General features: G+C 38.4%; 1 protein-coding gene across 1 annotated transcript in view; it reads right to left on the bottom strand.

The window, feature by feature from the left end:
* Positions 1-13,217, bottom strand: part of RUNX1T1 (RUNX1 partner transcriptional co-repressor 1) — a 130,213-nt gene that overhangs the window by 17,864 nt on the left and 99,132 nt on the right. The window contains 2 exon segments of the mRNA XM_082719647.1: positions 3,424-3,492; positions 12,785-12,986. Coding sequence (XP_082575773.1) covers positions 3,424-3,492; positions 12,785-12,986 — 271 coding nt within the window.

Raw genomic sequence — 13,217 nt, 5'->3', positions numbered from 1 at the left:
CTATCATAAACGACCAGGGGCACCAGGGAAGTACTGCCCTTCTAACTAGACAGCCAGGGTCTAATTTAGTTTGAATATTCAAGGTGAATTAAAATTCTATCTAAGTGGTAATACAGGACAATAATTTTTGCTTACGATCAAAGCTGTAGCTTGACTAATTGTGTATGCAAATCAGGCAATTTATATTTAAATTATGCATTCCTATTCTAATCCCACAGGCATATACAGATCAGCAAAGAGAGTTGGTAGGACATTTGCAAGGTGCTTGAATATTTATTACCAACTGCAAACATTCACTGATCGTTTGAAAAAGAAATACACTGAAGAAAACATTCGGTTGTGATTTGAAAACCATCTTTACGTTAGATTTTTTTTCCTCAGTTTTATGAAGACTTTTCATACCTTTATGGTGTGTTCTTTTACTTTTGCTGTTGCTTTTAAAAATCCTAATTTTAGGGGGAAACTAATGAGGCCTTCAACATTGGTTAGGACCCAAAATATTTTAAAATGTGTATTGTTACACTGTTATACTCTTAATGGGGTAACATGCAGAATTTGAATGGGGTCTGTGAATTACATACTATTAATGTCCTGATTTTGGTGACTGTACTATAGTTATTTAAGCAAGAGGATGTCCTTGTTCCTAGGAAATACACACTAAAATATTTAGGGTAAAAGGGAATTACATCTGCACCTTACTCTCAAGTGGTTGGGGGAAAATATGTGTAACAGAGAAAGAAAGGGAGGGAAGGAAAGAGGAATAGAAAGATATTAAAGCAAATACAGTAAAATAGGGAAAACTGGATAAAAAAATACAGCAATTTTTATACCATTTTTTGCAACTTTTCTGCAGGTTTGAAATCATTTCAAAATAAAATGGTGCTAACAGTTGTATGACATACATTCATGCACAGGACATACTTTTTGCAATTATAATTTCCTATGAAAAAGGATGCACTGGTTATACTACATTGAATTTTGAAAGCTCTACTCCTTTGATATTTTTCAAATGCTTTAAACTTTCTTTTATTTACTTATCTTTTACCACAAAGGTAATGTATAATACTTTGATGGCAAAGACATACTTTATAGGTTTTCTTTAAAAAAAAATTTTGCCCACAGCAGATTTTAGAATCTTGGGGGAAAAAGCTTTCCAATTGTTAACAAGCCGATGTCACATTCTGCCCTTGGTGTTTTTATCATGCTGGATGCCCTGACTCTCAACACTAGAAATGCTTTTTAATAAGCCTATAAAGATAAATATTAAAAGCAGTTATTAAAGATTTCCAGATAAAACTGTCACCTGTACTTAAGGGATTTAATATACTCCTCAATATGAGCATCTATCCATAGAAAACTGTCCCCAAACTGTTTTTGCGTAGCAGATGAGGGATACTGTTGTGAGAATAACACAAATACACAAAAGTAATTGACTCCGCTTCCAAGTCCTATTTTAGACTGAAGTCCTAAGACAGAAATAGGCGCATCTAAAAAATGTTCTGGGCATCATTTGTTTGCTAAGGTTAAATGCTTCTTAGAGTCTACAGACCGAACAGAAGCAAGCATTGTTCTTTCTCTCCTCGTGTAGCCCTCACGATGTCAATATACCCAGAATTAGTTTCAGAAACCCATAAAACAGTGAAGAAAAATAAGAGTGGACTCAATAGATTACAACATGTCAAATTTTTAAAGAACCTGATTAAGTGGCAAATATACAGTGCCGTTTTGAATCTGCTTCCAATTGCTTACCACTTATGGTAGGACTTCCTTTGTGCAGAGCTATTCAAGTTGACTTTACAACAAAGGTGGTACGTTCAGAAAAATCTGCTCTCGCTTAATAGCAGTCAAACAAAGACTTGAGCAGATAATAGCACAGCAAAAGAATTTGGATTACACAAGGCTTTCCTGTCAATTTTTCTTTATGAACTATCAAGGGTTTAACTTAAATACACATAAATAAGAGAGATGCAGAGAAAGACTCTCTCCCGCAACAGAAAATGTCATCCTTTTGCTGTCCCAAATGACCATTCTTTGTGTCTCTTACTAGAATAAGTTGCACTGACAGCTTAAGAATGGGGAAGAAAAAGTGCTCAGAAAGAAGATGTAGCAATTCTTTTTCCAGATAGGTGACACCTGGCACATTTTAACAGCTGGAGAGTAGCCCGTGACCCAGGAAGAAATCTTAGAGGTGATGCTGTGAATCTGGTAAGAGTATGCAGCTGAGCAACAGACATAGCATTTAAGCTGAATATGCTATCTGATGGGCATACTGGACATTCAAGAGAGCCTTCTGGTTCTCAATTGAAGCTACCAGGTCTAGCATACTATCAGATTTGGAAACTTCTTGTCACTCTTACAAAATCAGGTTTTTCTTTAAAAATCTGTAAAAACACTTGATAAGAGTCAAATGATCAGAGCATCAGCCAAGTTGCAAAGAACTATGGACATGGCTGGGTCAAATCACAACCTCAAAAGACACTTTCCCTTCACTATGTCTCCTACACCCATCCAATCCTTTGCAGAAAGAGCATTTTCCAGTCAAACTATTTTAATAGTTGGAATTTAGAGCAGCTCAAAGCTACAGTATGTGTCTGTCATATCATCTTTAACTCTTGAAACAGATTATATGTTTTCTCTCATGAGTCAGTTTTCACAAGGTTTTGGCTTAACTTTTCTAAGAGTTGGTGTTCCCCCAACATTCTGCCAGATCTGAACTCTCTGAAGCCAGTGTGACACCGGGAACTTTAAATGAGCCCCAGAATGGAGACCAGTATCTCTTAAGGAAAATCTGACACTGTACATAGGAGGGAGGAATAGAAGTTTAGCATAACTTGGTCATTTAATTTAGGAAACAATTTAGTTCAGGTCACTGAGTATTAATTAGCACAGGCGATCAATTTTATATAATGGTTGTAGTCATAAAATCTGGAAGTTTAGTTCCTCAACAAGTCAACGAGTTTTGTTAGGATTTTTTTTAAAAGAATTTCAGAGATGTGCCAATTGAATCTCTATTTTTAAAAATCAGGAGAAAAGACTGACGTGTGCAATTTAATTTCTAAAACATCAGATTTGTTTCTTCATTAAGAGTAAACTGCATGCAAGCTGAGACCTCTTATGCCAGCTTTCATCCCAAAACCATGACAGCACCTGAAAAACAGGGGTTTAAAACAGAAACGTTGCCAGACGGTCAATTACGTGGCACTAGCAGATGCTCCTAAAATGAAAACTATTTCATGTTCTAATCAGGCCTGGTGAAAGAATATTAATTAGGACTTAAAATTTTTGGCTTGTGGGTGGGGGGGGGCTGTTTTGTTTTTGTTGTTGTTCGCAGGAAAGGCCCTCCTTGTCGCTCCTCACATCACTGCATGAACAACTGTGCACAGCTGCCAGAACACTAGACTCGTGTTTTTCAACAGTTCTTACCAGCTTTCTTCCAGATCTCCTCTGGCACGTATCCAGAAGCAGGCCTGTGAAGGAATTCCCGATGCGCATCTAGGAAAGGGATGCAAAGCGGGTGGGGAAAGGAAGAAAGCACCATAAGCACGTTATGTCACTACACGGAATAGAAGCAAGCCATGCCCGTTCTCTTGGCTGCTCTACAAAAACATAATTTTGAAAGGCGGAGTGTTTCACTTCTAGAAAATAAACACAAATAGCAAGGCCAGTCATCAGAGCTCAAGGAAAACAGAAGGTCATTGGTCTAAATGCCTTGTATGCTCAAAATTAAACAACTTCAATGATTACATTATACAATATGATGTCTGGGAGCACTGGTCCCAGAACCCTCTCACTCTGGGAATTTCTATAGGCATGCTTTATTTTGTTAGGAAAAATGAATTATATTTGGTAGTTTTCTTTTCAAGAGTCAGATTGGTAGTTAAAAAATCAAATCTTAGGCTAATATAATTTTCACATAGCTCTGATTCCAGCAGCTTTCAAGAAATAGTGAGCCTTACTCCATAGCCAACCAGTTCGCACAATGACCTCTTAAAAATCTCGCCGAGCACTAAACATTTCCACACAAATTGGATCATATGGATTTGACATGGGTGGAAGGAAGACAGACTCATTAGAATGGATTCAGAGATATTCAGGTAACAAAACAGGATTAGTACATGCTTTCTAAAACAAAATGACGTTTCACTTTAAATGAAACACTGGGCTTATTCTTGTCAAATTTTAAAAGTTTGAGAAAACAGATCATAATAAGCTGATGTAGGAATGCTAACCTCCAAAATAACATGATTGTGGAAATGATAGGATACCTTTTGCATTTTTCTAGGTATCACAGAAAATAAACTGAAAATGTCTTCCATAGTTAAAATATGTACTGCGCATCTTCCATATTGAATTTTCAATGAAAGCCTATATATTTAGAGGTTTGGGGGCAAGAAAAAAATTTTTAATTTTTATAAAGACAACAATCATTCAACCTCTGATAAGTTTCAAGTAATTAAAATTTTCCCAACATTTTAAGAAATGTCAAGTACCAGAATACGGAGTATGGAAAACAGAGAAAAGCACACTCAATTTAGCTAAGTAGACATCATTTTACATTTGAATGCCTTAAATAGGTTTGAATGTTTTGATTCCTTGTAGGGTACATTGATTACCAGTGGCTCAAGCTGAAGATTTCCCCAACTATTCTGAATTAGCAAAAGCTTATTATAGCTTAATGAAGGGCATCTGGAAACTCTGTATTATCTTTGCAATGTTTTTTAAATCTGTAATTATTCCAAATATACAAATTCTTAAAACTTTATAATTTCATGATTACGTGATAATCAGATGCACTTGAAATATCCATTCTCATGGCTATTCTCATGCACACATTGAATTCTATAAGGAAAATGATGAAAACCAAAATATTTTTATTTAAGTAATTTTGATTCATAAAACAGCTAGATAAAACTGTTTGGAGCACACACAACTTCAAGAAAATGTGATATGGCTAATTAGATTCATCAGGATTACCTTCCACACCACTATTTCCAGAAGAAATAAAGAAAGTATAATCAAGTTCACATTCCATAAGACACAATGAAACAGAGAGAAACCTATGGCAGCTTTTAAAGACAGTATTTATGAACAGATTTTGGCTTAAAGTGTAAGAATTGATATATAAAGAAAAATCACATCTTCTCCAAAGTAGCAAAAGAAAAAAAAGTTTTTTCCATTTATTGGATTAAGAAAAGATCAACAGCTTAGTAAAAATTATTTATAATGGCCAATCATTATTACAGGCAATGGAAAAAGTAATGTTAAGTTATCCAAAGGCCAAGCATGAAAGAAATTAATTACCGCCCCGGAGAGCTTAGGCAGAAGAGACTTCATTCAGCCCAGTGAAGTTGAATCTTAGCTTTGCCACCTACTAGTCAGGTGACATTGCTCAGGTTAGTTTTTCCATGTCTCTGTCTCCACATCTGTAAAGTGGGACACGGGTACAACATTCGAGTGCACTGCTGTGGAGACTGAAAGAGGTACTTCCTATTACATGCTCAGCTTGGCACACCCCAAACTCTCATTAGACATTAGATGCTATTACCCTCGTTACTGTTAACACCATTATGACTTAGTAGGCTGTCCAGTAAGAATGGATACTTACTTCCTCATGAATAATTAAGGTGGAAAAAAGCACCTTAAAGTTTCTTCTCCTAGCATTTAAATTCACATAGCACAAAACTTAAAAAGAAACGAAAGGAAAAAGGAAAAACAAACCCAAAAAACCTCTCAAGAGATTTGGATTAAGCAATATTCAACAGTAATTTTTTATTCCCTGAGTATAGGTCACTTGGGGATAGAAGTTATTTCCATAGTTAGTAATTCTGTCTTAGTCCTTACTGGGAAGTCCTCAAATTTCTTACATGTTACTTGTATAAATTTTATTTAAAACTCTAAATGTTTATAGTCTCCAAAATTAATCAAACATGATGTTTAAGCCTTAATCAGGCATCCACCTTCCCAGGTATTGTACAGTAGAGATTGTGAGGGTCCATATACCACACTGGACAGTTACGCAATATTTCGAGTTGGCTATATATCCCTAAAATTCTCAGTGACATGTAGACTCAAACTGCACCTGACCTTGAAACCAACAGAAACACCAAAGCCAATAATCCAGTAAAACTTTTCTTTATCCCAGACTACCTTCTGAAAGAATTTCTTTTTGAAATAAGAGAGGAATCCAAAGGCAAGAAATTTTTATAAAATAAACAGATTCACATATATATGTAAATGTATAAGAAGGGAGAAATCAGATGTACTCCTCAGCATCTACTTTGGATACACTGATGAATAAAATCGCTACAGAAACCAAATGCCTAATAAATATGCTATCTTCTCTTCTGTTGAAGTAGTAGCAATAACAATGTCTTTATAGGCAATGCTGAGTTTAAAAACAAAAAAAAAAGTCCTTACGTTGCTCTATACTACAAGAGACAACTTCCCTCTTGGGACCTCCTTAATTTAGAATATTGACTGCTATAGGGCACCTGGGTGGCTCAGTGGGTTAAGCCTCTGCTTTCAGCTCAGGTCATGATCTCAGGGTCCTGGGATCCAGGGAGGCCCACATCGGGCTTTCTGCGCCATCAGGGAGACTGCTTCTCCCTCTCTCTGCCTGCCTCTCTGCCTACTTGTAATCTCTCTCTCTTTCTGTCAAATAAGTAAATAAACTTTTTTTTTTTTTTAAGAGTTTATTTATTTGACAGACAGAGATCACAAGTAGGCAGAGAGGCAGGCCGGGGTTGGGGGTGGGGAAGCAGGCTCCCTGCAGGGAGCCTGATGTGGGGATCATGACCTGAGCCAAAAGCAGAGGTTTTAACCCACTGAGCAACCAGGCGCCCCTAAACTCTTCTAAAAAATTAAAAAAATATATATATTGACTGCTCTAGACAAACCTATGTAAAACACCTTATGTTTGTAAGGCCCAGATTTTAAAGAAGCAATTTTTTATTCACCATTAAATCTTGACCACCTATAAAACATCAGTTGCTATAAAATGGATAGCTGTATTAAAATGCAGTCACAGAAAGACAAAAGAGCCTATAGGAGATGGTTTAAAATGTGAAACATATACATACATAACTACTGAAAGACTGCAAAATTACAGGAAAGTCCTAAATTGAGTTCTGGCTTTCTTTGGGACACAAATTGTTTGGGGGCGAGAAGAGAAGAGGAGGACCCTCCAGAAGAGAACACATCTATGAAGAGAGGGACTGCGTCAAGGTGTAGGAGTAGTTCTAAGAGATGGAGAACAGAAAAAGCAATCTATGATGTAGGAGATGGAAGATAACACTACACTTACGACAGAATGGAGACCATTGGCCACTAGAAACAGCAAAGGGCCGCCATCAGTATATATGAAGGGATGAGCTGATAGCCTGTGGAGAACCAATGGGACCTCATCTGACCCAGAACAGCAAGGCTGAAAGCTTGGCAGCACCTACGTATGGCCTTTATCCTGTAGTGGGCAGAATGAAGCTGAGATCATGATACTATCTATCACAAAACCACCAAAAGAAAGGACAGGTTAAGTGGGTTCATCTTTATAAATGTTAGTTATTATTTTTAAGGATATAATGAATTCAGAAACTTCAATATTTTGTTTCAGAGGCCCAAACCAAACCTAGAAGCCAGAACTGCTGTAGGATTTTTTAACAATAAAAGTACCGGGGCACCTGGGTGGCTCCGTGGGTTAATGCCTCTGCCTTTGGCTCAGGTCATGATCCCAGGGTCCTGGGATCGAGCCCCGCATCGGGCTCTTTGCTCGGCAGGGAGCCTGCTTCCCTTCCTCTCTCTGCCTACCTCTCTGCCTACTTGTCAAATAAATAAATAAAATCTTTAAAAAAATAAAAAATAAAAGTACCTAGTGCTCTAGGAGGCAATCAGCTCTTCTTGGTTTTAAAAGATGGCTATATTTAACTATTACTCCCTTCTTTTTAAACCCAATATACTTAAATATGGTGGGCACTTAGAAACTCAGATGAATGCTCTTGAAATGAATTTCATGATGTGATTTAAAGGAATCGATACAAGTATATAAAACTCTAAACTTTTACATGCAGATATACTCTGAATAATATGTTTGTGGCTTTTATAATCTGATAGTAGACAGGATATATTTCTTTGGCTGGGAGCAAACCATTTTTCCATAGCCTTGTATTATGAAGTAGGGTCCTAAAGGTACAGCAAATTTATTGTGTTTAAGACAGAATTCCCCTTTCCTAGTTTTTTCTGCCTGTTAAAGTAGCCACCTAAAAATTACTGTTTTGAAGAATTTTCAGAATGAAAAAAAGTACTTAAGAATTTACTCTAATTTTATAATCTTGGATACAAAGAAGCTGGCTTCATATATCAGTCCTTTTAAGTTCTTTTTCAGATTACATATTAGAAGTAATAATAACAGCTATTACTTTTATCACATCTACTATGGGTCAGGCACTGTCCCATATGATTTATACCAATTAACTCATTTAACACAGAAACATCTATAAAGTATGTATTATCACCATTCCCATTTTATAGATGAGGAAACAGAGGCACAGAGAATTACTTGCCAAAGTTGACAAAACTAGGGAGAAGAGAAACGAGGGGTTCAAACCCAGACGATCTGTGCTTTTAACCTTCACGCTGGATTTCCTGAGGTTTTAGACAGTAATGAGAAATTCTATAATTCAATTATATGACAATCATAAAGCTTGCTGGCCAGTGGAATTTTAAAATACCAATTTCCCCACCAATCTACCTGAAGCAGGGGTGGTATTAATTTGCCAAACTCAGAAGTCCTGAGCTCCTTTATGAATGGTCAACTCGACTTCTCATTCTATTTAAAACAAACAAAAAGCCTCTTTCTGAAACTCTTACCAAAAACATCATGAAAGTATTTTCAAAATTTCATACATTCTCATCACAATATCCAAACATTCAAAAAAGGTGTGTGTGGGGGCGTGCATTCCTATTTCAAAGAGTTATGTCCAGTCTCTGACATTAGTCCATCACTGGATACTTCTTTTAACTCTAACAGTATAAAAAATTTCTTGAGAAATACAGAAGGAAAGCACACAAATACAAGATAAACTATAGGAAAATTCTAGAATAGTACACAGCCAGTAAAAAGAAAGTAATCTAAAGGAAATAAAATGTCAGGAGCCAAGAGAGAGTGATATGAACAGCATACTGAGAGAAAAGGGGAATGGAGACAAAGGAGGAGAAAGGCAGCGGCACAGAGGCCCAAACCAATGCTCAGGCCCATGAAACGCTAACCAGCAGCTCCCCACCTATATGTACAAAAGCAATTCTACTTCAGTGACACTATGTATCAATTCTGATGGCATGAGCCTCTCTTGGGTGAAATTTACAATGTAACAAAACTCAAATGTACAAAGAACAAGTCATACTTTGAAAGTAGAGACAATTGTTTTAAAAATTAACTTTCTAACTTAGTACTAAAAGATCTGGACTTTTTCCTGGAAAGTGAGTAATAACAATAAAAATAAAAATCTATGAGCTCAAGGAAAAAATCTAATATTTTGAAGAGTCCTTCACGATACCAACCTGTTTTTGAGTTGAAACAACATTATGGGCTTAGTGTGTACTCCATTTTAAAAATTGCTCAAGAGGCTGTTCAAAATAGCCTTCATTTAATATCTAGGGAAAACTCTCCAAAACTCAATTAGTAATAGATTAGTCATGTTCTCTTACTAATCCCTCACACTGACTTAACACTACGGATAGATTTCAAAAGTGACAGGGGGAGTGAAGTTTAACAAGCACAACAGAGTGTTCATGGAGGTTATGTTCTCCTCTGTCCAGTCCCCAAATGCAATTTAAAAATTCTCAGAGAAGGGGCGCCTGGATGGCTCAGTGGGTTAAAGCCTCTGCCTTTGGCTCAGGTCATGAACCCAGGGTCCTGGGATTCAGCCCCACATCGGGCTCTTTGCTCAGCGGGGAGCCTGCTTCCTCCTCTCTCTCTGCCTGCCTCTCCGCCTACTTGTGATTTCTGTCTGTCAAATAAATAAATAAAAATTAAAAAAAAAATTCTCATAGAATGTGGATGTGTGTGTGTGTATTTGTGTGTGACTAAACACTGCCAGTGTTTCCAAGCTAGGGAGGTAACCAAGGAAATATTTTGAACTAAAGATATCTCCTATAATATTATTCTGAAGTTCTGCAGGTCTCATTTGACCTCTGTAGCAGCTGCAGGGAATTAAGAGAATTGAGCTAAAAGAGACATGGGTAATGTAACTGCAGGATACAGAGATCTACATGTACATAAAGATACAGACATAGCACTAGTTCTTATCTATTCACACACTTGACATACTCAACGACACACTCTCCGGAGGCAGAAATGAGACTCATCAGCCAGTAATCTCTGGTCTTTTCTTTACACATCAACGTATTCAACTCCAAAACCTAGGAGAGAACCTTCGAAAACACTTCATGTGAAATCAGTGTGGTCCATGATTATAAACCACCAGCTGTCTCAGAGTCACAGCGCAGCCCCAACAAAAACAAAACTCACAGGCTTCAAGGCTAGGAGGAGGCACACAATGAAAGGCCACGCCGGTTGCTTAAACTTGCACACTGTGTGATTCTTGACAAGCTACCTCTCAAGTTGGGATGGTTTTTTAAAAGGTAGCCTGTGGTTCTGTGGCCACAATGAACAAGACTGTTTATTAAAAGAAAAAAGTCAGAATCCAAACAGAAAGGAAATGCTTGTAGTCTTTGAATATTACAATCTCCAAAAACGTAAAGCCAAAGCAACCTCGTATGACCAAAACTAGGAATTCATAAAGCATCATCAGAAATAATGTAATTTGGGTACTCCTAAGAAGTTTTTTAAAACCAACTTTATTCTTTTAGTTAACAGGGAAACTAAACCTATTGTCCTTGAGAACAATATACATTCGCATCACCAGAATGTATATGCAACAGTGGTGATGATATGACATGTCCTATATTCTGGGTGCTGCAAATAGCTCACTTAGGCATGAAGTCCCATTAGTGGCTGAACTTTTTCTTTGACAGTAGTAGACAGTAGATAATCCTAATCCTGTCAGTTAAGGGGCCGTCTTGTGCCAGGGCACTAGCTGGGGCCCCTGTCTCTCTTCTCCAAAGATCAGAAGCTCCTCGAGGGAAGGGAGGAAGGATTTTATTCCTTTATTATGTTGCCTAACACAATGCCTGGCCCATAGTAAACGTTAAATAAATAAGTACTGACTCAACAAATCAGTTCAATAAAGCAGGTTAAACCAAACTCTTGGACTCCTAAAATTTTATTTAGTTTAAAACTTTTGATTTTTGCTGACCCTGGGTGGTTACAGATACCAGCTTCATTTGTCCTGAACAGATCTATCGTGATTAACCAATTTTTGTTCACAATAAGGAAATAAAAAAACAGGATACTTACTCAACTCTGCTCTAAATAGTTTTACATGGACTGGTGTTGATTCAAATTAAACCTATTTTCATTGCTTGCCTTAATGTATCCTAACAAATGCACATTCATCTTTAAAAACAAGCTTTAGAATAATACCTAGTGGGTGAAGTAAGTGACTTGGAATCTTTGTATAACAATTATTATGGTAATAAGCATTCAGTATTCAGGGATGAGCCGGAATCCACAAACCTAAAGCACAAAGGGAACTTTATTGCTTAGGAATAATTTTAATAAAAAATATAATATGATCAATAGCCAAGTAATAGACAAGTTTTTAATTTTTGATAATCAGCCAGGGGTGATAATGAGGCCAAAGTCATGAGCACATGTGTAATTAGTTTTGTTTGCAGTGCAGACTGCACCCTGAGTGAGTTGACAGGTGTGTGGCTAAACAAATAAGAAAAAGAGATGAGCGAACACAGACAGACACAAATCCATCTCCACTAAGTTTACTCAGATGGCACCCACGTGTAGTAGCCACCAGTTTAAATGGTGATACCTTGTGATTAATTGAGGCGAAAGTTCACAGGCTACTCAAAAATTCTCCCAGGTTCAGGATTTCTTTCCATGTATCTGTGACTATATTCTACTTATAAGCTCAACATTCTCCATATATCAATATTACATATGCTTACATATTAAGCATTCCATTTCTAAAGCTCGACTATATTAGCAGTCGCATTAGAATTAATAAAAGCTTTACAGGGTCCTAAAGCCAATATTACATTTTATGTTAACTAAGTAGAATTTAAATAAAAATTTGAAAAAAAAATTGTAAATGAAGGCCTTACACAATCTAGGTTAAGGTCAGGTCACCAGAAGAGTGTTCCCTTCACTGCTCATTTTCAAGTGCCAGCTAGCAGACTATAGAACCATTAGGTCTCTCTTCCTGGGTAAGTGTTTTATGAAAATAAAAGATACAGCTGGAAAACAAGGCCGTCTTAGAGACTGTGTGTGTCATCAATTAAAACTCAGACAACACATCCAACACCGTTTGGCAGCAGAACTCCCTGGAGAGCTGCTGCCGCCACAGAAGCTGGCAGCACCGGGAGATTCTGTTCTGGCACGCTGGGGGCAGGGTGCAGCGAGGCGTGCTGTGCAGGGGCACAGGTCTCCGCGACACAGGTGAAACCCTGGCCCGGCCTCGAAGCTCTGCCCTGAGCCCAGCATTGGCCAGTCGGCGGGCTTCCGCACGGAGACACAAGAACTACGGGGGATGTCCAGTGTTTATGGCTCTAGAAGGCCCTGCACACCCTTTATTATTGCCAAGACCGCCCGAACGTGAAATGGGCACGAAGAGCGTGAGCACTCTCCGTCCAGCGTGTCCACCCAAGGGAAAAGTACCTAGCGCCACCGGGTCCGGGTTGACGGGGCTCTGCTGCCGGGAGTGGCCGCCGCCGCCGCCGCCGCCTTTCTTCAAGTCCTCAGCGTCGCTGTAGCGCCGGATCCAGTAATTCAGCTCCTCGCGGTCGGCCTCCTGACACCGCCGCAACACGGTGAGGGACCGCCGTGTCTTCTCCACCATGTCCATGATGCAGTTCAACAGCTGTGGAAGGGGCGGGCGCGGGGGGAAGAACACAGCTGTCACCACCACCGAATGGCTTGGGCGGGCAGCGAGACAGACCACCGCAGGACCAGGAGGGACGCCATGGCTGTCCCCAAGGCTTCCTTCCATCTAAGTGTTTTCAAAGGTCAGACCTGACCTTGAGGCCCGACTGAGGAGTAAACTCAGTGGGAATGAGAGTAAAACGTGGGAGGTGTGAACATGACTCACAAC

The sequence above is a fragment of the Mustela nivalis genome (genome assembly GCF_964662115.1).
Source record: "Mustela nivalis genome assembly, chromosome: 2".
NCBI lineage: Eukaryota > Metazoa > Chordata > Mammalia > Carnivora > Mustelidae > Mustela > Mustela nivalis.
This window is presented reverse-complemented; position numbering and strand designations above follow the sequence as displayed.